The sequence below is a fragment of the Nansenia antarctica genome (genome assembly GCF_963989245.1).
Source record: "Nansenia antarctica genome assembly, chromosome: 4".
Lineage (NCBI taxonomy): Eukaryota > Metazoa > Chordata > Actinopteri > Argentiniformes > Microstomatidae > Nansenia > Nansenia antarctica.
This window is the reverse complement of record NC_137689.1, coordinates 41004058-41029770: the sequence shown is the minus strand read 5'-3', so window position 1 is coordinate 41029770 and position 25713 is coordinate 41004058. Positions and strand designations below refer to the sequence as shown.

At 44.9% G+C, this 25713-nt stretch overlaps 1 protein-coding gene across 1 annotated transcript; it reads right to left on the bottom strand.

Moving 5' to 3' along the window:
* Window positions 1-1658: 1658 nt before the first annotated feature.
* On the bottom strand, window positions 1659-25713 carry ube2r2 (ubiquitin-conjugating enzyme E2R 2; the record flags this gene model as incomplete). Its single annotated transcript, XM_080530393.1, has 6 exons — window positions 25658-25713; window positions 24863-25057; window positions 23605-23691; window positions 23304-23401; window positions 21966-22100; window positions 1659-1965 (listed from the first exon to the last, which is right to left on the bottom strand). The coding sequence occupies exons 2-6, from the start codon at window positions 25037-25039 to the stop codon at window positions 1659-1661; spliced, it is 804 nt and encodes a 267-aa protein (XP_080386519.1). The 5' UTR covers window positions 25040-25057; window positions 25658-25713.

Sequence of the window (25713 nt, the reverse complement as noted above, 5' to 3'; positions counted from 1 at the left end):
CATGACATCACATCCCTGCATGTTGGCAGGTTCTCAAGAAGGGGGTTTCTCCATAATCTTTGTTGATCAGACTAATGAGTGAAGTCTCTTTATAGTTCATAAAAACACAAAACAGTATTCCACACTCACCCAACCCAGACCATCACTCCATAGAACAAGTCATGGTAAAACAGTTGCTTCGCATGTACATACGTACGCACGCACACACACACACACGCACGCACACACACGCACGCACGCACACACACACACACGAAAACGGCAGAGGATGATTGGTTGCGATGTGGCCTCAATTAAGAACTCCTGCTGCTCTTTTCAGTCCAAGCATTCTTTTTCAGAGTTCCAAGATATCCTCTCTAACAGCCCCTACGCTGCCACGTCTCAATATGTACTGAACACATCCATTTTACAACGGCACCAACAATGTGACTAGGTAGAAACGCTCCTAAGGTGTGTTCAAAGCATCATCCACTGAACATAAGACCATTCATAACCTACTTGTGTGGCTGCTACATGTGCTGTCATAAAGACCAACATGCCTCTTTTAACCAACTACTTTAGTACGGACATAAATAATAGCTGATACTTCTATGCATGTGTTTAAATAGGTGATTAAAATGATTCCTCCTATCTTCCATTTCTCTTCACTAGCTCGCTTTCCTTCATTCTGTGACTTTACTCCCAACCACCAGAGCGCCACTTCCCTCAACAAGCAGCAGTAGAAGACTAGTCTGGTCTGGTGTAGTGATGTGTAAAAACATGGGCAAAATGGAAGAGTGCACACATATGGCAGGGAGGGGTATTACATCGACACCGCTAAAGGAAAGATCTTGGCTTATTTCGATAAGTCTCACGAGACTTCAAAGATAAAAAAAAATAAGTCTAGATGTTCCGTTAGCGACTGATGGAATACCCCCCGGGTTAATGACTGTCAAACTCAGCCTGGGGGGGGGGGGGGGCACTGTCCGGAACCAACCCCCCCCCTTGAAGACAGTGGAGAGAGTAGGCGGGTGGAAGCAGCAGTGTTGTTCCAGACGTTGAGCTCACTGTCTGTATGAGGCACCATCATCATCATCATCATTATCATCATCCCTCAGAACAGAGAAACCCAACATCAAAGTGAGGAGTTCCATGTGAGTTGGAGTTCTCTCTGAGGTGACTGGGAGGCCCTGAGGTATAGAGGCAGGGGGAGGTGGGTGGGTGGAGCAGTAGGGGTGGAGGAGGGCCGTACGCAATACACCTTGCTGTGGGAAGAGGAGCACACCTCCCATGAAGGGGGGGGGGGGGGTGTGTGTGTCAGGGGTCAAGGTTCAAAGGTCAGGAGGAGAACGTGGGAGGGCCTGAGGGGGTGTCTGGAAGAGAGAGAGAGGGAGGGGGGAGGTTGCAGAGTGTGTCTAAGGGTCCATGACATTACGAGTGGTAGACAGACAGAGAGATAGATTGACAGATTGGCTGGCAGATGGATAGACAGACGAGACAGACAGGAGGGTCAGAATAAGATCACAGCAAAAAAGAGAGAGAGCCCACCACCATCCAGGCAGAAACCAACCAAGAGTGAGAGACGGAAAACAGTGAGACACGCTAGCCGTTCGTTCAGAAACAGACAAAGGAGGGAGGGAGGGAGGGGGGGAGGGGTTGGGCTCTCCAAAATGTCATCATCAGGATTCCTCGTTCCCAGAATCGTCCTGGTTGTCGTAGCAGCGGGTGCTCCCCTCCTCCCCCCCGCTGGTGCCCCCGCCGTCCGCCTCCCCTCCAGACTCCAGGTCGCTCTCCCCTTCCTCCTCCTCCTCTTCCTCTTCCTCCTCCTCCTCCTCCTCCATGTCGTCGTCGTACAGGTCGTCGTAGAGCAGGTCGGAGCTGCTGTCCTGGGAGGGCACCCGGGTCTGGATGCAGTACTCAGCCAGGGTGGTGGGAACCTTCACGCCGTCCCGCTCCGCCTCTGCCGCCGTCGACACCACCTGCTTCCTGTGGGGTGGAGGGGAGAGAGGAGAGGGGAGAGGGGAGAGAGGAGAGGGGAGAGGGGAGAGGGGAGAGGGGAGAGAGGAGAGGGGAGAGAGGAGAGAGGAGAGAGGAGAGAGGAGGGGAGATCAACAATTAACTGTGCAATGCAATAATAAGAGAAAGGATAAAACTATAACAATATGCACTTCATGGCGAATAGCATTTAATAATAATAATAATAATAATAATAATACATTAGACTTATATAGCACCTTTCTAGACACTCAAAGACACTTTACAAACTGAAAAGATTGAGTAGTAATAATAAAAAGAAACAACAACAACAAAAATAGTATAGGGGCCTAATTAAGGTAGTGCTGGGGACACATGTGAAGGGGAGGGGGAGAGGGTTAACTGGTGATGGCAAGCTTGAAGAGGTGGGTTTTGAGGGCCTGTTTAAATGTTGGGAGGGTGTTGGCCTGTCTGATGTGGTTGGGGAGGGCGTTCCAGAGGGACGGGGCTGCGGCTGAAAAGGCCCCATCACCCCAGGCTGTTTCAGTAGTCCAGTTGGGAAGTTATAAGGGTGTGGATGAGTTTCAGCAGCGGAAAAGGACAGGGAGGGTCGGATGCGGGCAATGTTCCTGAGGTGGAAAAATTCAGTCTCTGTGAGACCCCTCTTGGCGCAAAATGGTTTAGTCCAGGGGTATGCGGCTCTTTGACTTTACCTGTCTGTGTACGGCTCTTCAATCTACTCAATAAAAGTCTCTATAGGTGTCTCTATAGGTTTTGCTATGGCAATCTATGGCACTCGCCATACCTGGCTTAAAAAAACTGGCTTTTTCCCATGAAAATTAAATCTGAAACACGTTTTGTCATTTTTGTGATTGTATCCACACAACGGCAACTCAAAATCCTCCCGGCTCCATCTCACTCCACGCTAGGCGCTAGTGGAGCGGGACATCAAGGTTTCTGCTCTAGCTAGTAGCCTTAATAATTCCTTGTTAATGTTAAAACCTTGTCCATGATCTTCGTTAATTCAGGTGGGTTAAACAAACAGTATAAACGCCATAATACTGTTGGTTCAAATTAATGAACAAGTCCATGTCATGTTGTATTAACAGAAACATGTTCTAATATGTTATTTTAGTGAAAAACCGGACCTAACATCACCCGCAATTGTACTCTAACAAGCTAGTTAGCGAACATTAAAGGGTACAACCGCTAGTTTAAGTATGTCAACCATGTCTCTATTCTCAAGACCTTGTCAATATTTTTCCAGACCTCACCACCACTTCGAGCTGTAACCGTTTACATCAGTGACATCTTTAAAAACAGTTTTAGTTTGCAATAGACTAGGCCACTATCATACAACAGAATTTCACGAACTTTTACTAAAAGTTTTTACGACTCAAACTCTTTGGAAAGAGTCTAATTCAGAAAAATACCTACACAATTCAAGACCTCATAAAATCGTGATAAGACTTTTTAAATACTTTTTAAGGGTCTTGATTTTCCCAAAATTTATTTATCAACTTTTAATACTTTTCAAGACACCGCGGATACCCTGGTCTTACAATACTAGTGTTTTTAACAGTGCAGTTAATTTAGAGTTGAGAATAGCTAAATCTGTAATGTTTCTTTTATTTATTTTATGTCTATAATGAGATTGAACCAGGTCCACCTGCTAGGAAAGATGTAGATTACTACCTGAGATTTGTACCATGAGATTACTACTGTCGATCACCTTTATTCATTACCTTAATGTCATGTAAGTCAATCGTAGAAACAACTCACTAAAATTGATTATTGCACAACTGATTTTAAAAGAAAATCACTCGGTACCTTGCCATACCTTGGCTTTTGCTGAAATGACACCACTGGTCTCATAGCCTATTGGAAATTGCTCTCCTATTTAAATGCTCTATATCAAAATATGCATGAGAGTCATGGATCAAAAGAGGAAGGGGGCCCACAGAGATTGTTAATGTATAGGTCCCAGAATTTGGTGGCACGCCCCTGGATGTGGAGTGCGAATGTCTGGGTGGAACGGGTGAGGGACTTTGGGCCGATGATGAGGATTTACGTTTTATTGCAGTTGAGTTTCAGAAAATTCAGTTGCATCCATGATTTTATGTTGCTGAGGCAGGTAGTGAGGGTGGAGTGGGTGTTAGGGGAGATGGTTTTGGAGGAGAGGTAGAGTTGGGTGTCATCGGCATAGCAGTGGAAGCGGAGGCCGTGGCGGCGGAGGACCTGTCCAAGGGGAAGGATGTACAGGATGAAGAGGAGGGGGCCGAGCACTGAACCCTGGGGGACACCGTGGGTGACTGGAGCAGTTACAGTTATTTATTGAGATGTATTGATGTCTGTCTGAGAGATAGGACTTGAACCAGGAGAGGGCGGTGCCAATGTGTTGGAGACGGGTGAGGTTGGTGGTGTCAAAGGCGGAGTCAGCAGAGAGGAGTATGGGCCAATCCCAATTCACCCCTACGGCTTCGTTTTGCGCGTTCACGTTTAGGGTAGGGGTGTCCCAATTCATATTTCATCGATAGCTAGGGGGAAGGAGGAGGGCTATCCACGGCTTTGTTTGGAGCGATTTCAGGACCAGACTCTATTCAATACGGAACACAGCCACAAATGTCATTTACTTTCTGTGTAATTACTTATTAATAAAGATTAGAAAAATTATTATAACCATCTTCAGGGCTTGACATTAAGCTTTTTCAGGTACTTGTCCTTCGGACAAGTGAACTTATCTTTTACTTGTCCGAGAGCTCAAGTTACTTGTCCAAATCCAAAGATTTTGAAAAAGCAATAATATGAATAATAATATATTATACTCTCACCGGCCACTTCATTAGGTACACCTTTTCAACTGCTAGTTAACGCAAATATCTAATCAGCCAATCATGTGGCAGCAACTCAATGCATTTAGGCATGTAGACATGGTCAAGACGATCTGCTGAAGTTCAAACCAGCATCAGAATGGGAAATAACGGTGATTTAAGTGACTTTGAACCTGGCATGGTTGTTGGTGCCAGACGGGCTGTTGCGTGATATTATAGTGTCAATATGGACCAAAATCTCTGAGGAATGTTTCCAGCACCTTGTTGAATCTATGCCACAAAGAATTAAGGCAGTTCTGAAGGCAAAAGAGGGGGTCCAACCCCAAGGTGTGCCTGATGAAGTGGCCAGTGAGTGTATGTGTATGCAAATAATACATTTGACTACTATTGATTTGATAATGATGTATCCTTAATTTTCAAATGTATTCAATATTTTGTAATTATTTAAAAACGTAACCCCTAACCCTAACCCTTTTAGATTAAGATTGGCCACAAAAGGGATGAATATCTAGGAATATTTACAAAAAATGTTTGTAACTATAGTCTCTCCCCAATGGAAGCAATCTTATTTGCTAGCTTTTGGATAGTAGCCTATCCTATATTCAAATTGAGAAATCTATAATTAGTGTCATTCTGAAGTTCGTATTGCGATGTGCTGGTCTTAAAACATCAAACCTAAAATATACGATCGCATCGAACTACATGAAAATAAGACATAGGCATTGAGAAGAAGCGAATACGCGCATGTTCACGTGAATGGCACTAGTGACAGGAGACCCACAACACTATGGCTGCGTTCGTAAACTCGCTCTGGAATCTGATCAGCACTCATGGAATGCCTTTTGTCCAATCACGTCTTTATGAGCAACGACTCCAGGCGGATGTGGCAGGGGGTTCAGCAGATGACAAACTTCAGAGCCAACAGCCGCAGAGGACGACCCCCTGCTGGCGGGAAAGCTGAACACCTTCTACGCCCGGTTCGACGAGGGGCGAACGGAGGTAACCACAACACAAACACCACTCTCTCCAGCTCTCAGCAGCCTCACCCTCACAGAGCATGAGGTGAGACGCGTACTGAAGGCGGTGGACCCCAGGAAAGCCTCGGGGCCGGATGGCGTCCTGGGACGGGTGCTGAGAGACTGCGCCGACCAGCTGGCCGGGGTTTTCACCAACATCTTTAACCAGTCCCTGTCCCAGGCCACCGTCCCACCCTGCCTGAAAACCTCAACTATCATCCCAGTCCCGAAGAAAAGCACGGTGAGCTGCCTAAACGACTACCGCCCGGTGGCACTCACACCAATCATCATGAAGTGCTTCGAGAAACTAGTCCGGGCCCACATACTCACACGCCTCCCGCCCAACCTGGATCCATACCAGTTCGCCTACAGAGCCCACAGGTCCACAGAGGACGCCATAGCGACGACTCTCCACGCCACTCTATCCCACCTGGAGAGGGGAAACAGCTACGCGAGACTGCTCTTCGTGGACTTCAGCTCCGCCTTCAACACCATCCTTCCAGACAGGCTAGTGACCAAACTACTAGACCTGGGTCTATCACACTCTATATGTGCGTGGATCAAGGACTTCCTGACCGACCGCCCCCAGAGGGTGCGGGTGGGCCCCCACACCTCCACAGCCCTCAGCCTCAGCACTGGGTCCCCCCAGGGCTGCGTGCTAAGCCCCATCCTCTACAACCTCTACACCCACGACTTCACCCCCGTCCACCCCAGCAACTACATCGTAAAGTTTGCAGACGACACCACCGTGGTGGGATGTATCTCGGGGGGGGACGAGGCGGCGTACAGGGATGAGGTAGAGCAACTGAGCAAGCTGTGCAAGGTTAACAACCTGCTGCTAAACAAGTCAAAGACCCAGGAATTCATCGTAGACTTCAGGAGGAAAAAGTCCGAGATCCAGCCCCTGCTCATCGACGGAGAGAGCGTGGAGAGAGTCTCAACCCTCCGATTCCTGGGACATCACATGCGGGATGACCTGGCCTGGAAGGACAACACAAAAGGCACCATCAAGAGGGCACAACAGCGGCTATACACCCTGAGATGCCTCAGGAAAGAACACAACAAGCAGGAGATACTGGTGGCCTTCTACCACGGCGCAGTGGAGAGCATCCTCACCTACGGCATCTGCAACTGGTTCCACAGCTGCACAACAGCGGAGAGAAACGCGCTACAGAGAGTCGTGAGAACAGCACAGAAGATCACCGGCGCCCCCCTCCCCTCTCTGGAGGAGCTGTACAACACACGCTGTCTCAGGAGGGCCTCCAAGATCTCCAGGGACCCGACCCACCCTGGGCACGTACACTTTGTCAGGCTGCCCTCGAACAGGAGGTACAGGACCCCGGCCGCTAAGACAAACAGACTGAAGGACTGCTTCTACCACAGGGCCGTCAAGGCCCTGAACACAGAAAAGGCCTAAGTTCTGGGCCCAGGACAGTCCGGACGGATTGTATGGCAGCTAGTGCTGAGGCACAAACATGTACATTTTCAAGCCTGCAAACTGTGACACTTTAAAATAACGTGAAAAAATACTTTTGTGCAATATGACAACCCTAGTTGACTATCTGTGCAGTATAGTACAGTGGATTGTGTACATAGCCTTTATTGATGTAAACCAGCTCCTTACCTTCTTGTGATTTTATGCTTTTATGCTTTTTCTAAAATGTTTTTTTTTTTTCCCCCTTTCCTAACACCAGGGGAGCCACCCCTCCTAAATTTCGTTGTTTGGTACCTGTACTGTAGCAATGACAAATAAAGTCCATTCCATTCCATTCCATGACGTTGAACGCAGTGTGCGCTCTGGCGCTCTGAGCGAATTTACGAACTATGAAGATAACGAACTACGAGAGACTGAAATAGCAAGAATGAGGCGCGGCATCGCTTTGCTTGCTATTTTTTTTTACTATTCAGATCGGAAGGAGGAATTCATGTTTGCAGATATTAATACATATTGATTTCTTTTTTTGTTTTGACTTGTCCATCGGACAACTGCAGGAGGAAGTCCACTTGTCCGAACATAAAATGTACTTGTCCCGGACAAACGGACAAGCCTTAATGTCGAGCCCTGATCTTATTATCTTAGTTTAATGTCATTCCAATGCATTATAGAACTTTTGTTTATAACGAGCTGAACAAAAAAATCGCTATTATGCCGATGTGCTGTGCCATTTTTGATGGAGAGCAGTGAGCGGGAGACTCATCAAGGAGATGTAGTTGACTAATGCAGTGGACAGCGGTTGTTTCTCCAGCGTTCCTGTCACATCGGATTTCGGAACGGCATAAAAATAAATCTCCACTCCCTGTAAGTCATGCATTTTTCCATGTTTCCCTTTGATAGCATATGACGCCGTAAATGTAACTAAAGTTCAGCCGCGAAGTTGTTGCACTGTTGTCCTATATCAGTGCAGACTGGCAGGATAGGAGCACAGGTTTCATACAGGTTAGAGCACCGTTATTCTGTCATGGTCTGATAGTGAAGCGTTGTTCTTTTTTATTTGATGACTTGTTTGATCGATTGATAGCGTAAAACCTAAGTTGTGAATGAATCGCGAGCGTCAATGCTTTCTTATGATACTACTGATGACGTATCAGTGTCTTGAAGGGTTGTCCCATTTCATAGGGAAAGATTTCAACCACTATGGCTTGTGGCTCTGTTCCGAGGTCTGGGCTCAAAATCAAGTGGCACTCGAAAACGAGCCATAGGGGTAGAAAAGGGAATCGGAAGCCAGATTGGAATGGTTCATACAGGTTATTGGAGTCAAGGTGGGATTTGAGTTGGGCAGCAACAACTTTCTCGAGGACTTTGGACAGGAAGGTGAGATTGGAAATGGGCCGGTAGTTGGTGGTGTCAGGAGGAGGACAGGGAGGAGTTAATTATGTTTGTGATGAGCAGTGATGCCGGTAACGCGTTACTAAGTAACGCGTTACTCTAATCTGATTACTTTTTCCAGTAACGAGTATTCTATCGCGATACTATTTCCAAATCAGTAATCGGATTAAAGTTACTTATTCAAGTGACTGTGCGTTACTATTGCGTTACTACCTCATAACTTAGGCTAAATGCAGTATTTCTTTGTAATGTTCGATAGTAAACAAACATTTGTTTGCTTTTCTCGCATCTTGGGGAGTGACGTCAGTGCTCACGTTTTCAACACGAGGTTGGAGCAGAATCGCTCACGTGTATCACCACGCTGATTGCACAGTGTAAACAGAAGCGTAGCCTACACAATGGAGCGAGAACAGAGATATGCGTTAAATAGCTGGAAATATAGGGATTCTTTTGAGTTTGTGTCAGCAAAGGATGACAAGAACATAAATGTTCGTTGTACACTCTGTGCTGGCAAGAAGATATTGTCCTGTGGTAAAACCACAACATCAAATTTAAAGAAACATTTGGAATCTCAGCACAGCACAGTCAAGCTCGCGGAGAGACCCAGAGACCGCGGCCTCGACTTCTGCGGGAGGTCCCACACCGCTCAAGCAACAAAAGCTGGACTTAAGTAGGCCTACAAAATCACAACCTGTAAGTGTGGGAGAGTTGAATAAATTGGTCGGGCGGTATGTTGTAGAGGAAATGCTGCCCATAAACACAGTTGACTCGCCCTCTTTCCGTGCCATCATTAACAAGATCCCCACTACTACCAATGCCGAGCTACCTCACAGAACATCTTTTTCTTCGTACTTGGAGAAGGAGTATGCAGAGATGGAAAAACATCTGAAGGCTGCGCTGAACGAGGTCGACTATGTGTCAACTACAGCGGACATTTGGACAGCTAACAATAGGAGCTATATGGGAGTAACGCTCCACTGGATTAGTAGATCCACATTAGACCGCAACAAGGCTGCATTGGCGTGTAGGAGAATCCGCGGTAGACACACGTATGATGTTATTGGTGCAGAAATCGAAAACATTCACTCTTCATATGGACTAATCAACAAAGTAGTAGCAACAGTGACAGATAATGGATCTAACTTTGTCAAGGCATTTCAAGTCTATCAGCCTGCTGTCACAGAGTCCGATGATGAGACGGTGGAGGAGTCCACTCTCACGGCCACGGATGATGTCACTTTTTTAGATGTGTCAGAAATCCTATCAGCTGAGGATGATAGTGATGGCCAGCTGATTCTTCCCCCGCACCAAAGGTGTGCTTCACATACCCTCAACCAGAGGCGGATTTCGGATTGTAGGGGGCTTAGCCCAGAGGGAGAATATAAGGTGCGCGCGTAGCGCGCCGAAATTTTTTGCCTTCAACCTTCAACTTACCACCACCTTAAAGCGGACAAAAGGCTGTATTACAAAATAGACAGTAAACACACACACACACACACACACACACACACGTCAGTCACCATCATTTATATTTGTATAGAATTACAGAATTGATGGGCTGAGGCTAGTTATGTTACAGTATGTATATCAGGGCAGACTCTGGGCTTACCACTTATATTGTATTGATTGTCTTGTCCTGTGTTATATGACGATATATTACATGTATTGTTGGCCTGTGTATAGTACTGTGAAATCAAATCCCCCCTGGGACATTAAACAAACTTAGTTAGTTAGCGTTACATCTTAGGATAGATTTGAGTCATGTTCTGTATACATACATACTACCATAAGGGCATACTTAATGTGGTTACTCCATGTTTACTAGCTGTAACATTAACGTTACATCATTCTTTTTCACTTGTTACTCAGTCAACCAGAGTGCAGATATCAAAGACTATCAGCCTGTTATTCACTTTATTTGTATAAGTATTATCCTTTGTTTGATTTCTTACCATGTACCGTAACAGTACCTTGCTATGTTTCATTTTCATTATAAACATAACGTTATGTTATGATAGCCAGCTAGCATTAGCAAACCGGAAAAGTAGTGTCAGTGAGTCAGTCACCTTTCTAATAAGATTCACAAACCTGAAACATCATCTATGTCATCACTGCTGGTGATGTCATTTTTGTCAGCTGCTGATACTGCTGCTGCAACAGTTCTTGGCGCTTGTTTTGTTGAAAAAAACTTTGGGATATCCATCCTTACAAAGTCAGGCACTGATTGAGATCACTTCTTCAGGGCAGGCTACGCAGTACGCAGGCTAATGTCGCGCAGCTGCTGCCTCTCTGTTGGACTCCGGTACTGCACGTTACTCACGAGAGTTTTTTTTTTTTTTTTTTTGAAAAGTAAAACATTCAGGGCTTTTCAGAAAACATCCGGGGCTTGAGCCCAAGTAGCCACCCCCTAGCGCCGCCCCTGCCCTCAACCTTATTTCTACAAGTGATGTGGAGAAGTACATCACTTCCAAACCAGAGAGCAAGGCTGTGTATAGGAGCAGCACAGCAAAATGCACAGCTCTCTGGACGAAAGCAAGCCGATCTACCGTTGCGTCAGAAACGGTGGAGGAGGTTAACAAAAGAAAGCTCCTGGTACCGACATCCACAAGGTGGAATTCCTTTTACGAAGCCATAAAGAGAATCGCAGATATCCCCATGAATGAGCTGACTACTCTGTGCAACAAGCTGGGAGTGAAGTGCTTCAAAGACCAGGAGTACCAGTACCTGCATGAGTACTGTACCGTCATGAAGCCTCTAACTATAGCACTGGATATCCTACAAGGTGACTGTCCGTATGGGACTTTACTGCCCACACTTGAAGTCCTGATGCAGAAGACCCTTGCTGTGAAAGACACCCTATCCAAGATGACTGCAGGCCTTCCAGATGCCATAGTGCAGGTATGCTATGTTGTTCGATCTTAAAGATAAATAAATACATTTTCATTGCACTATTCATGAACATGGAGCAGAGTCACACCATACTGCAGTATGTAGGTTGTCAGTTGCACAAACTAATTGCATACATAATTAGTAAATAAAGGTATAAATAATAGACCTTATAGGCTACAACTAGATAATAATAAACATATCAAATTATATCTTTCAGGCTATCCAGACTCGTTTTGCCAGTGTGCTGGACAACAAAGATGCCCTTCTCGCAGCTGCTAGTTGTCCAAAATTCAAACTCCGATGGCTGAGAGATGAAGGTAGGAGGGAGCAAGTAAAGGAGCTTCTCACAGCAGAATGTCGCAAAACTGCTCCTGCAGCACAGAGCCCTGCCAGTGTACCCACCACGACTGCCAACCAAGGCGAGATGGACTTTTTTGCTTTTGAGGCGGAGCCAGAGGAGACCTACTCGGCAGAAAAGGAAGTCATGGACTACTTGAGGTCAGGGCATGAGCTTCAGATTCTGAATCAGTATCCAAACATTAAGAACATTTTCTTGAAGTATAACACTCCAACCCCATCTAGCGCTCCTGTAGAGCGGCTCTTTAGTCTGGGAGGTTTGGTGCTCACGCCTAGAAGGAACAGACTTTCTGACAAGAGGTTTGAGAAGCTTCTGTTAATGAGATACAACCACTGGTTTACTCGCCCCTTTCCACTGTTTCACTCATAGTGTGTTCATGGCCTCCATAGCGTGTTCATGGCCTCCATAGTGTGTTCATGGCCTCCATAGCGTGTTCATGGCCTCCATAGCGTGTTCATGGCCTCCTTCCAGTCTTGACAGCTGAGTTCACTCTTCAAGTAATCATGTCTAACAAGTTATTGTTTAGTTATGTAATTTAAGTTACTGTTAAAATAAAGTGAGTTTTGGCAAAAACCAGTTTTCATTTTTATGTTGCGGGGGGGGGGGGGGGGGGTCGGGTGCCTAGGCAGCTGCCAATAGTAACTAAAAAAGTAACTAGTAATCTAACTTAGTTACTTTTAAAATCAAGTAATCAGTAAAGTAACTAGATTACTTTTTAAAGGAGTAATCAGTAATCAGTAATCAGAATACTTTTTCAAAGTAACTGTGGCAACACTGGTGATGAGTGGGGTGAGTGTGGGGAGACAGGCCTTGACTAGGGAGGAGGGAATGGGGTCCAATGCACAGGTTGAGGACTTCATGCTGGTGACTGTGGAGGATAGGACGGAATCAGTGATTGGACTGAAAGATGTAAGAGGATGACTTGGGGGTCGTGGGGGGTTGGAATGGGGGTCAGGGAGGGTGGTGGGAGAGGCAGCAGTCAACTGGTTGTGTATTGTGTCGATTTAGTTTTGAAAAAATGTTAGAAATAGGTTGCATTTGCTGGTGGTGAATGAGTTAGAGATAATGTCCATGGGCTGGAGAAGTTTGTTGATGGTGGAGAAGAGTGTTTTGGGGTTGTTATGGCCAGAATCGATGATGGAGGAATAGTAGGAGGAGCGTGCACGGTTGAAGGCTTCTTTATATTGTTGTTGGTGAACTTTGTAGGCATCCAAATGGACAGTGAGACCAGTTCTTTTGTGTAGGCGTTCAAGTTGACAGCCTTTGGTGTTGAGATGGTGGAGTTGATCGGTGTACCAGGGGGCAGAGTGAGTGAAGGAGACAGATTTGCTTTTGGTGGGAGCAACCTGGTCAAGGCAGGAGGAAAGTGCATCATTGTAGGTGTTGACCAGTTCAGTGGGGGAGACACCTGGAGTGAGGGCAGAGTCAGAGATGGAGTCAGCCAGGATGGAGGAGAAGGAAGAGGGGTTAATGGACTTTGGAGGTTCCGGAATGTTATGGTGCATTTCTGTTTGTCATGGGGGGTGGGGATGTCTATGTCCAGGGTGATGGCCAGATGGTCAGAGATAGTGAGGTCTGTGCTGGTCAGATTGCTGATGGTGATGCCAGTGGTGCAGACCAGGTCCAGTGTGTGTCCTTTTCTGTGGGTGGGGAAATCTGTGTGTTGGGTAATGTTAAAATAGTGGAGAATGTCCAGGAGTTCCGTTGAGGTTTTGCAGTTGGAGTCAACATGGATATTAAAATCGCCTAATAACAGAATAGATGGTGAAATGGCACAAAGCTGAGTTAGAAATTCAGACAGATCAGAAGGAAATGCCGGGTTTGGCTTAGGGGGGCGGTAGATGACAGCAGTAACCAGGGGTTTAGGACCAGACAGTTTGAAGGCGAGGTGCTCGAATGAGAAGGTGGAGGGAATAGATATTGTGGTTGTTTTGATGTTTTGACAATGTGGTGTCACTATTCCACCACCACGTCCATCTTGGTGTGGTTATTCCAGATAGGTGTATCCAGGGGGTGCAGTCTGGTTGAGGGAAAGAAATATTCCAGTGGTTTAGGCCACGTTTCAGTAATACAGAAGATATCCAGTTGGTTGTCCGTGATGAATTCGCTGAGGATAAGGCCCTTGTTATTCAGGGAGTCTGGATGGGTAGGGTTGCTTTGGTCAGGGAACGTAGGGAGGCGGAAGGATGCATACGTTTGTTGTTGTTATTGTGAGACGTAGTGCGCACGTTTGACCATAGGGAGTGGATGGGTTGGTGTAATGAAGTTGTAGCCGGATCCCGATTGGTCCACAGAGCGGGGGTGGAGTTTCCAGTGTAAACAAACTTTCGCCTGCTGCCTCTGTAGATGTACCAGGGTTGCCATAGAAGACCGTGTTCCTTAATAGAGATGCTCCGATCTGATCGGCGCCGACCGATATCGGCCGATATGCCCTTGATCGGTTTTGATCGGAGTTCTCAAAACGGCCGATCAAACACGGCCGATCAGTTTACATAGAGAAATGGCGTCGCTAGTCTGGCAATATTACACAGTCAGTGTCGGAAAGAGACAACAAATATGCAGTTTGTAATGTCTGCTCAAAAGAAATTCCTCGCGGAGGAACGCACGCAAGGTCTTTCAATACCACGAATATCATACGGCATTTGCTGCGTTCGTCGATTCGCTCCGAGAGCGCCGAAGCGCACACTGGGCTCGACGTCATAAAGGGACCGAGTGCTTTGATTGGAAGAGAGGCGTTCCACGAGTGCTGGTCAGAGTTCCAGCGCGACTTCACGAGCGTAGTGTAGGTAGTGTTCAGCGACGTCATGTGACCCCGCGAGCAGGAAGTCACTAAGCTAGGCTAAGGCCCATAGCAACAACTATTAGCGCGCGAGTTTTAGGTCTTCCTCTGTGCACCTTGCACAAGTGTAGATAGCGAGCGACTTTTCAGCATAGCAGGACATATTTTAGATGATAAGAGGAACAGGCTGAGTGCCAAAAACGCTGAGAAACTTGTATTTCTCAAGGCTAATCTGCCAGTGATGCTGTTTAATCAGAAGTAAGGTTTGAGTCTGAAATCTCCTTAGGTGCAATGTTTTGTTTTTTTGTTTTATTGATTATTGCTGACTTTCTGTCTTATCTCCTCCTAAATATGACTTGAAACTGACTGACTTGAAACAGTATTTTATATTTGGCTATAGCCTGTTTATGTTGCAGTTTAGTTTGGGTATGTTTATTGTTCCTCAGGAAAGCTACAGTATAAGCTCCAAGTTCTCTAAGAGCCCCTAGTTCCTCTCATTCGAGTGGAATGTTGCACATTTTATGTGACAGTGTACATTTTATTTATTATGATTTTTATTTTCACATTTTATTTGTTTTTCCTGAAGTAAGCTACAGGTGGTTGTGAATTCAATAAAACAGATGGTTGTTGCCCCGCGGTGGTGTAGCGGTCTACGCACTGGCCGCTAGTGCATGCTGCCCACCGGGGCCGGGGTTCGTATCCCGGCTCGCCAGATCCAGATAATGGCCGAGGCACACGGGAAGCGGCATATTGGCCGGCCGCTTCCGAGGGGGGGTATAGGAGTATTTCTGGACTAGGATCCGTCGCGCAACACCGCCCCCTGGGGTGCCGGAATAACGGTACTGGGCTCGAGGAGCCAGTCAGCCTAGTCTGCCTGGCGCCCTCCTCTGGGACTGCCGGCCACGGGGTCGGGCGGCGGATCCAATGCAATAGGCAGGGGATAATTGGATGCTAAGTTGGGTTAAATTGGCTACCAAATTGGGTGAAAAAGGGATAAAATCTGGAAGAAAAGAAAAAAAAAAAAAAAAAAAAAAAAGGGAAAAAAAAAAAAACAGATGGTTGTCAATTCATGATACTTCCTCATCTCCTAATTTCATTTGAATACTTAATATACAATGTCAATGGTGTTAAGAATAATTAAAAACATGGGGAGTCACGTGACCTGCAGAAGAGATGGCTGCGTAGCGCGCTCGCTCCTGCCCTATTTCCCTTATTTCTTTTGAAACTACTCATAGTAAACTTTTATTTAATAATTCTGATACAGTAAATGTTATTTAACAACTCATAGCTCAAAATGCCGCACACAAGAAAGTCCAAGCCATCCTCTCCTGACCCAGAATCTTCTCAAGACGAAGTGGAGACAAACGAGCTAGCGAACATGCTGAGTAAGGCTATGGCGGACCAACGTCTTTTCATTGAAAACCAATTCTCTGGTATGAACGGCAAACTTGATGCAATCAAGACCGACCTAGCTAACTGTACAAAAGACGTGCAGAAACTCCGCGGTGAATGCACTGAACTTCGCAAAAAGATGGAGAAAGCTGAGGAAACTACATTTGATAACAAGGCTAACCTCGAAACTAAGCTAGCTGATTTAGAGGACCGTAGCCGACGTGACAACATACGCATTATGGGAATACCTGAGGGAAACGAGGGTTCCAACGCGGTCCAATACATCTCCTCCAATCTTCCCAAATGGTTCCCCAACTTGAGCGGAGAGGCGTTAGAAGTCATGAGGGCACATCGTCTCTCTCTTCCCCGTAATGCCAATGCCAATGGCTCACGGACCCTCATTTGCAAGATGTTACGATTCACAGACCGCGACAGAATCCTCAAAGCTGCCCGGCTGACACCGCTCAACCTCGGCGAGAGGAGCATCCGCTTCTCCGCTGACTACAGCCAACACACCATCGCTCGGCGCCGACTCTTCTCTACTGCCATGGACATCGCGAAGAGGCGAGGGTTCCAATCTTTCCTCCTTTATCCGGCCAGGCTTAAAGTGATCCACGGTTCCCATCAGCGTGTCTTCGACTCGCATGCCGAAGCAGAGGACTTCCTCAACGCACAGAAGCCATTGGAGGCTGGGGACTGAACGCAATTTGGTGATCGTTCTCGCACACGCAGGAGTACAGGTTGGATGGTTGGTGTTAAATACAGCAATTATTAAGTCTATCATAGAAAATTATGCATCAGAATAATATCGTTTTTTCTTTTTATGGGATAGTTACCCAATACTGCCTATGTAGGCAACTGTTTTGGTTAAGGGAACGGGCTAGGTGACCGTGTTTATAGCCCCCGTTCTCAGCGTCAGGTGTCTAATGTTTTTTGGGGATATGGGGAATATGTTTGTTTATTTTTATTATTATTTTTCTTGTCACACGTTATTTGGTGGCATTTCTGGGTATTTTGGCGATATGGGTGGGGGGTGTTATAGTTCTTCTTGTTCTCACTATATTGATGTTCATTACAATGTACTGTCTTTGTTTACCAGACCCACAGGTCTACTCCTGTTGTTCATTTCTAGGGAGTGGGTAATTCCTACTGTTGCCCCTCTTTCTACACAGCCCAACTCTCATCTAGTATGACAACTCTTCAAATAGCCAGCTGGAATGTGAATGGTTTAAATGGCCCGATCAAACGTGCGGCATGTCTAGATTACCTCTATAGGAAGAAGGTTGATATAGTATTTGTACAGGAGTCACATCTTAAAGCAGCTGATGTACGTCGTTTTGCTAACAGACACTACTGTATAGCAGCGTCGGCTTCATATAATTCCAAATCCCGTGGTTCTCTTATTGTAACAAAACGCTCCCTATCTATAAATGTTCTGGAGAAGTCTGGCAGTGCTGATGGGCGGGTCTCACTGATCAAAACCATTATTGCTGGGCGAAAGCTGGCGTTCTTGTCTGTTTATGCCCCCAACCCTTTTGACAAAGAGTTTTTCCAACAACTGTCAGTGATAATGTCAGAGTTACAGGACTATGCTTTGATCATGGGTGGGGACATGAATGCGACCCTGGACCCTGCCTTAGATCGCTCACATCCTCAGGACCAACATTCTCACTCCCAAAATTCAGCATCGGCCTTTCTGTCACGTTTTATATCAGACTTTAACCTCCTGGACACATTCAGAGTTATTAACCCCTCGGTTAAACAATACAGCTTCTTTTCCAACAGACATAAAACATACTCGCGTATAGATTACATTTTCATTTCTCCATCCATTTCTGAATTACATGATGCATTAATGTTTCCTTGTCCACTTTCTGATCACTGTGTCATTATGGTCAAATTGACTTTAGCTAATACACCAACTAAAGCATCACGCTGGCGCTTCAATACAACCCTTCTGAAAAATATTGATTATTGTACTTATTTTAGGAGCGAGCTTGATAAATTTGTATCTGAGAATGTTGGTAGTGTTGATGACCCTCGTATCTTTTGGTATGCGTTGAAAGGGTGTATCAGGAACGTTTCAATATCTTTTTCATCCCACCTTAACAAGACTCGGTTGGGCAGAATTGATGAGATGGAATCCGATCTTGCAACACTGGAAAAACAGCAGCAGATATCTTTCTCTGAAACTAGGGACAGGAATATCCGTATTACCAAATTAGGACTTAACTCTCTTCTTAGACGACGAGCTGAATTCTTAATCCATAAGACTAGACGAAATTATTATTTTAACGGCCCCAGACCTAGCCACCTCCTAGCCCTTAGACTGAAACACGACGAAAAGTTCTCAACCATATCAACTATCAAGCCTAGTGATTCTCATGATACCATCTCCGACCCCAAAGCAATTAACTCTGAATTCCGTAACTTCTATTGTAAGCTATATTCTTCCGAGGTCATTCTAGACAGGGACAATTGTAAAACTTTTTTGCAGAGCCTAGATCTTCCCTCCCTGAATAAGGACGAATCTGACCAGCTGCAGACTCCAATATCCCTGGAGGAACTGATAAACGCTATTCAAAAGATGAAGAAGGGTAAATCGCCGGGTTGGGATGGCATCCCTCCTGAATTCTACCTTACCTTCTGGGATGTGTTAGGCCAATTCATGTTAGACATGATTACTACTTCTGTTGAGAAAGGGTGTTTCAATAGGGACACCAACTCTGCCATTCTATCTCTCCTTCTAAAACCTAACAAGGACCCCACCCTCTGTAGCAGCTACAGAGCATTATCAATATTGAATGCCGATGTAAAGATTTATGCCAAGGTGCTGGCCTCTAGACTTGACGTGCATATGACCAAACTCGTTCATCATGACCAAACAGGCTTCATAAAAACTCGCCAAGCTGCGGACAATATTCGTAGATTGCTCCATGTACTCCACTTCTCTCAGGATATTAAGTCTCCATGTGCAGTCCTATCATTAGACGCTGAAAAAGCTTTTGACAGGCTGGAATGGGACTATCTGTGGCTGGTACTAGACACATTTGGCTTAGGTTCAGACTTCACTAAATTGATCAAAGTTTTGTATTCAAACCCCTCAGCTATGGTCTCTACAGGAAATATAATTTCACCTTCTTTTAAAATTTCAAGGGGCTCTAGGCAGGGATGTCCGCTCTCGCCAATCCTATTCTGTCTCTCACTCGAGCCATTAGCTCAAAAGATTCGGCAACACCCTCTTATCTCCTCTATCAAGTTTTGTAATACATCACACCACATTTCATTATTCGCCGACGATATTCTGTTATATATGGATAAGGCTCCAGCATCCATTCCCAGAGTGTTGGACACTTTTGAAGAGTTTGGCACTCTGTCAGGCTACAAGATCAATTGGTCCAAGTCTTCATTAATGCCTCTCAGTACTTCTCTTGATCCATCTACCCTACCATCTCACATTCCAGTCGTTAAGTCTTTTAAATACCTCGGGGTAGATATCTTTCCCTCTCTGTATTCAGTTGTAACCAAAAACTTCCAAGGCATCTTAAGCAGAGTGGAGGCAGACATGAATAGATGGTCACTTCATCCACACTCCCTACAAGCACGTGTCTCCATTGTCAAAATGGATGTGCTTCCCAGGGTAAATTTTTATTCCAATATGTTGCCAATCTCACCTCCCAAGGGTTACTGGGACAAGATCCATAGTCTTATATCAAAATGTATTTGGAAAGGCAAGCGCCCTCGCTTAAAACTATCCACTCTACAGCGCAGCAGACAGGATGGAGGTCTAGCTGTCCCCAATTTTAAAATGTATTTTTGGGCGTATGTGCTGCGCCCTTTATCAACCTGGTTAGATTGTAATGCATCGGTTTCATGGCGAGCGATAGAGGAAAATTTGGCTTCCCCTCACCGCTTACAGGACTTAGTGTACTCAAGTCTATCTACTAAACAATCCAAATCTAAGCTGGGCCCTATAATGTCCTCTCTTTTATCAGTATGGCTGGCTGTCGAGAAGGCAACTCACTCTCAGTTAAAGTGGCACACCCATACTCCTATCTTCCACAATTTCGCTCTTCTAACCGGAAAAGTTCCCTTTTCATATCCCCAATGGAGTGATAAAGGTATACATGTTCTTTCTGACATTTCTAATGATGAGGGTCTTAGAATGTTTAATGATCTGCGTATGACCTACAATTTACCAGGGTTCTCATTTTTTCTTTACCTGCAACTTAGATCTTCCATGCGTGCATATGGTGTTCCCTGGGGACAATCTCTATATACCCATGAGCTTCACACGATGTTAGATGTAGGAGTACAGACAAGGGGTTTAGTCTCTAAATTATACACTAATTTACTAGAAGCTTCCTGTAAACCTCTTGCTGTTCACCAGGTATGGGAGAGAGACCTTGATTTTTCTGATGGGGATATTGATTGGATGACTGTTTGGGACAATCTGGATATCACATCTAAAAATCCTAATCATAAGCTTATTCACTTTAACTTCTTACACAGGTTATACCTCACTCCGAGAAGACGCCACCTCATGAAAATCATACCCTCCTCAATTTGTGATCTGTGTTCACTCGGTCATGTGGGCTCCTTTTTACACATGTACTGGGAATGTCCTGGGGTGGCGGCATTTTGGAAACTAATATCTTCCACTTTATCTAATCTATTGGGGATCCATATACCTTGTTGTCCGAGATTATTGATCTTGAATGATACTTCATCGTTAGATCTGTCAGCTTCCATGTTTCGTGTTTTATTTGCTGGTCTTACCGCAGCCAAAAAGATGTTAGCATTACGATGGAATCCTCCACATACTCTTACGCGTAAACAATGGCTGCTGTCTTTCCTGGACATACTATACATGGAACAATCTATAGCCAGAATACATGGAGCTAAAGAAAGGACAATTCAAACATGGACCTCTGCAATACATAGGATAAAAGAGTTGATGGAGTGACTGTGTTGTAGGCTGTGTTGTATGTGAAGTTAACCTGTAATTGTTGTATTATTATGATTGTATGATATACCAAATAGTGTAATGAAGAACTATGGGGGGGGGGGGGGGGTGGAAGGGATGTTATCGCCATGGGGGGGGGGGGGTTACTCATGTGTTTATAGTGTGGGGGGGGGGGGGGTCAAGATAAGGGGGGGGGAAATCAGGGCAGACACTTATTTTGTTTGGTGTATTAATGTGAGTTTTTCATGTGTACTGTTTTGCAATAAATAATTGATTACAAAAAAAAGAATAATTAAAAACATAAATAATGCTACACAATAAATAGAATGCTTCAATTGCCATTTTCGACGCTGTGATCGGTGATCGGTGATATCGGATCGGCCGATCACTGGAATCAGTGATCGGCACCAAAAACCCTGATCGGAGCATCTCTATTCCTTAATGTTGGAAATTAATCCTGGAGACTGAGAGCTTGGGAGATTTAGGCGGAGGAGTTCGTAGGTGGAATAAGTGATGGTCATTATATCCAGAGGAAGGGTTAGCCAAGCCTCGCCGGGCCATAGTAGAACAAAGTCAACCGGTAGCCTAGCCACAGTGTGAGATGCGCTGAGACCGGTAGGTTAGGTTAGCGTTGCTTGCGGGTGGTCGTAGGCAGGGCTCCCGCTAGCTGGCTATGCTGGCTAGCACTGATAGTAAACAAACTTACTTGGTACTTGGTAATCTAATACTAAATCTAAATCTAAGTGTCTAGGACAATCTACTTTGTATACTGCTACACATAGATTTCAGGCGGAGAAGCAGCGAACAAACAACGCCAGCGTTCTCTCTCAACCGGAACTCCTTGATGACTGATGACTGATTTCTCTATCTATACACAGCTATGGAAGTGTTGTTACAGGAGCATTACCGTTTGACTGTGTGTGTGTGTGTGTGTGTGTGTGTGTGTGTGTGTACCTGATGATCTCGGCGTACTCCTTGTCCTTGCCCTTGCTGTCCCTCCACTTGCGAAACATGACGGAGGCATCCACATTGGCCGGGGAGAAGGTGTTGGGCTCGTTCAGCAGAGAGATCACACTCAGCAGGATGGTCCTGGACACAGACAGACACACACACACACACACACACACACACACACACACACACACACAGTCCAGTTCAGAGCAGATTCTGTTAGGTAGGTATTCTAGTCCACTGGCTCTTAACCTTGTCCGTTCCCAGGACCAAGGATATCTTGAGAAGATATTTGAACCAGATTTTTTGGGTGAAACATCACCTTAAAGTGGAATGGATTTTATAGTGTATTCCAATTTGTTGTTTTCGTTATTCAGTAGGTTTCATTAAACAGTAGACACATTCACACACACACTCACACACACACACACATACACACATACACACATATACACACACACACACACACACACACACACACACAAACAAACAAACAAACAAACAAAAAAGCCAATTTCAGTCAATTCCTACAACTCCCAAGATTCCCCTCTCCCTTCCATGCGAGGTCCTTCTGTTAAACAGCACAAGAGATTGCCATCACTGGCATAGTAGAGGAGGGTCAAAGTGCAAAAACGATATACGTATTTTACTGCGGTATGCTACTTTTTTTTTTAGGAAGTCAATTATGAGTTTCGATCGCTATGATGCAGCTGCTTGTGAAATTATTTAGTTTGGGACGGTATGTATTATGGATTGACCAGAAATACACATGGATGGATTTCATGTCAACTTTCCCTTTAAAAGGGGCATCTCTGGATTGGTACAGCCATGATGGCCATTTATTCTTGAAGAATATAACTTCGAAATGCCCAGTGAGCTAAGTTCAACCATAAAGTGAGGCACCAACTTGTCCCTATGTTTTTTTTTGCAATCTAGGACCACAACCTTGTTTTTTTTTGCAGATTTTACAGTTAGCCAAACTCTGTGACATAGTTGACAAATAATATGTGATAAATACTTTTTGTTATAAAGCATATCTCAGTATAGTATACTATCTCTGGTTCAACTGTCTTACTCTATCAGAAGTATACCTTTGTTTTACTCCATTGTTTGTAAACTATCATTTTGATATCATGGATGGCCAGCCTTTGCATCCCTAGCTATACATATGCATTTGAAAGTGGTTACATTTCTCCGGCATCCATCCGTAGCTCTTTACTCAAAAAAGTGGTGTGTAACCTCTTTGTTGTTGTGGGAATTCAAGGTTGTCCTTCTAACTTGAAGAGGAACTAAAAACAGTCAGCTAGGTTGTGTTAGCTGAAGTCAGCTAGGTTGTCTTACCTGACGTTCTGTGTGGGGTTCCACCGCTCTGAGGGCAGCTCTCCACTCTGAGGGTCGTCAACGGGGGGGTGAAGGATCGAGATGCACACATCACCGTTCTGCCGAGCAGAACAGCCAGCCACTGTCGTCAACATGGTTTACATAGCGACGGATAGACCACAATCCTCACCTTGCTTTAACTACAATAGTAAGTAACTCTGGAGCTTGCATACAACTTGTGTACCTGTTGATGTGTTGATGTTTCCCCACCTATATAATAAAAGCAACTGACATTAAAGTCAACTCAATGTGTAATTCTTACCTCATAGATGTTGGGGTGCCACATCTTGGTGAGAAAGCGGAAGGTTGGGGGTGAGTAGGGGTAGTCAATGGGGAATTTGATATGGGCCTGCGAGGGGAAAAAGAAGGGGACACATAGAATGGTAATCAAAGGCCAATAACCCCGGTATTTAAGAACAAAACATCGATTCTCAAAGCTTGCTGTATCAAATGTGCAATTGAGCATATTATGACATGGCTGGGTCGACTGACTGTGCATGCGTGCGTACGTACATATTTTTTTTTTTAAACTAAACATTTCCATTACCCTGTATGGACATAAAGTAAGATAAACTAGTATTATTAAGTAGCCCCTCATTCAATATAAAGCAAATTGTGAGACCAGTTGTGGAAAGCTCTGTGGATATGCAGCCTTCTATCGAAGTGAAACCAAGTGTGCTTCCATACAGATAGCACTATCACCGCTTCAAAAAGAACTTTAGGGAGTCACCTCAGTATCATACATATATTGTGACGTTAGAATTATAAGGTTCTATCTCCATTTTTGGTCTTTTTTTTTTTTTTTACATAATCTAATTTTAACATACATTTTAACATAATTATTTACATAATCTGAACCATTAGGTGTTTATTAATGCCTGAGTGGTGTTATTTTTAAAATGTAGACATTTATTTGGTAAACCACAGTTGAAATGAGTTTGCATGTGACATGACTGTTTTGTCTGAGAAGAGCATTAATGAATGTCTAGGTGATGTTTTTTCTGGTTGTTTTGCATATTAATGCAAAATGCAGTCCTTACTAAAGCCCTCTGAACTGAAGAGTTTGTTACCAAACTATTTTTATGGATATTTGCCATGTGAATATATCATTTTATAACTAGATACACTTCAACCACTACTTGTATACACCACATAGCCTGCATGCTCTGGTCTGGACGTGAGCTTAGCTCTTTCACTGCCCTCATAATATGCCACACTCAAGTCAGTAATGAGTAGTCTCATCATGTCTCTCTCCGTCTCCCTCCCTGACTCACTCCCCCCCCCCTCTCTATGCCAAGGTGCCATTTATATCCATCCAAAGCTAAAAATAGGTGTCTGGAGCATAACGATCACACAGCAAGGGGAAGGAGGCTGGACAAGAAAAAGAGAGAGACAGCAAGAGAGAGAGAGAGAGAAAAAAATATAGGCCTATAGGGATCTAGAAAAAGACAGACAGGTAGATATCTACAACTCCCCTAAGCAACAACACCATGACTGGCCCCCCCTTGTCTGACCCTCACCTTGAAGTAGCCCCCCTCATACAGCGTGTTGGGGGGCCCAAAGATGGCCACCTCCCAGTTGTAGAGGTCCGACTCCTCCACCAGGGTGATGCGGAAGCCCTCCACCGGCTGCTCCTGGAGGGACTTCAGCTCCATCATCAAGGCCTTCTGGGAGCTGGGGGTGGTCTGATGGGCCATGGCTAGACTTTCCTACTTCTGACACCGTTCACCAGAGAAGAGCATAGATGAGAGGGAGGGGAGGAGGAAGAAGGGTAAAGTGGACAGGGATGTATGGATAATGAATAATTATCCAGTTCAAATATGCACTCTCTTTAAGATTTGGTAGTTGGTTTTCTTCTTCAGGGATGCAGCCTTTATTGAATATGACTATTGACAATGTTTCAACAAAGTCCAATAGACACAACAACATACAAACTGGACACCTGACAGGTGTATGTTACAAGGAAGCAGCCCTACAGCACAGTAGGGCACATTGAAAGCAGTTTCAAGACTAGGCTAACGGAGCAATACATGCAATGAATAAATAGTTCAAGTTTTACTTCAAAGAGGTTTCAAGTTTTTTTTTATGCATATTGGGTTGGGCCATAGGTAAGCACAACAAATATGTATTCTGAAATCCATGCATTTTGGGTACAGAGAGAGCAACCTTTATGGCAAGACCAAAGAAAAAATCTTTAAGATTTCAATGCAGGACAAGCACTATAGTATATCAAGCAAAGGCAATGGCTGGCAGCGACAGAGGCCTTAGTTTGACTGCTATTTGCCAGGGGGGGATAAGAAAAACATTAGGCCTACCTCTACTCGCAGCTTTTACACTATCTGGCACTTTTTCTCAAGGGGGTAGAACAAGC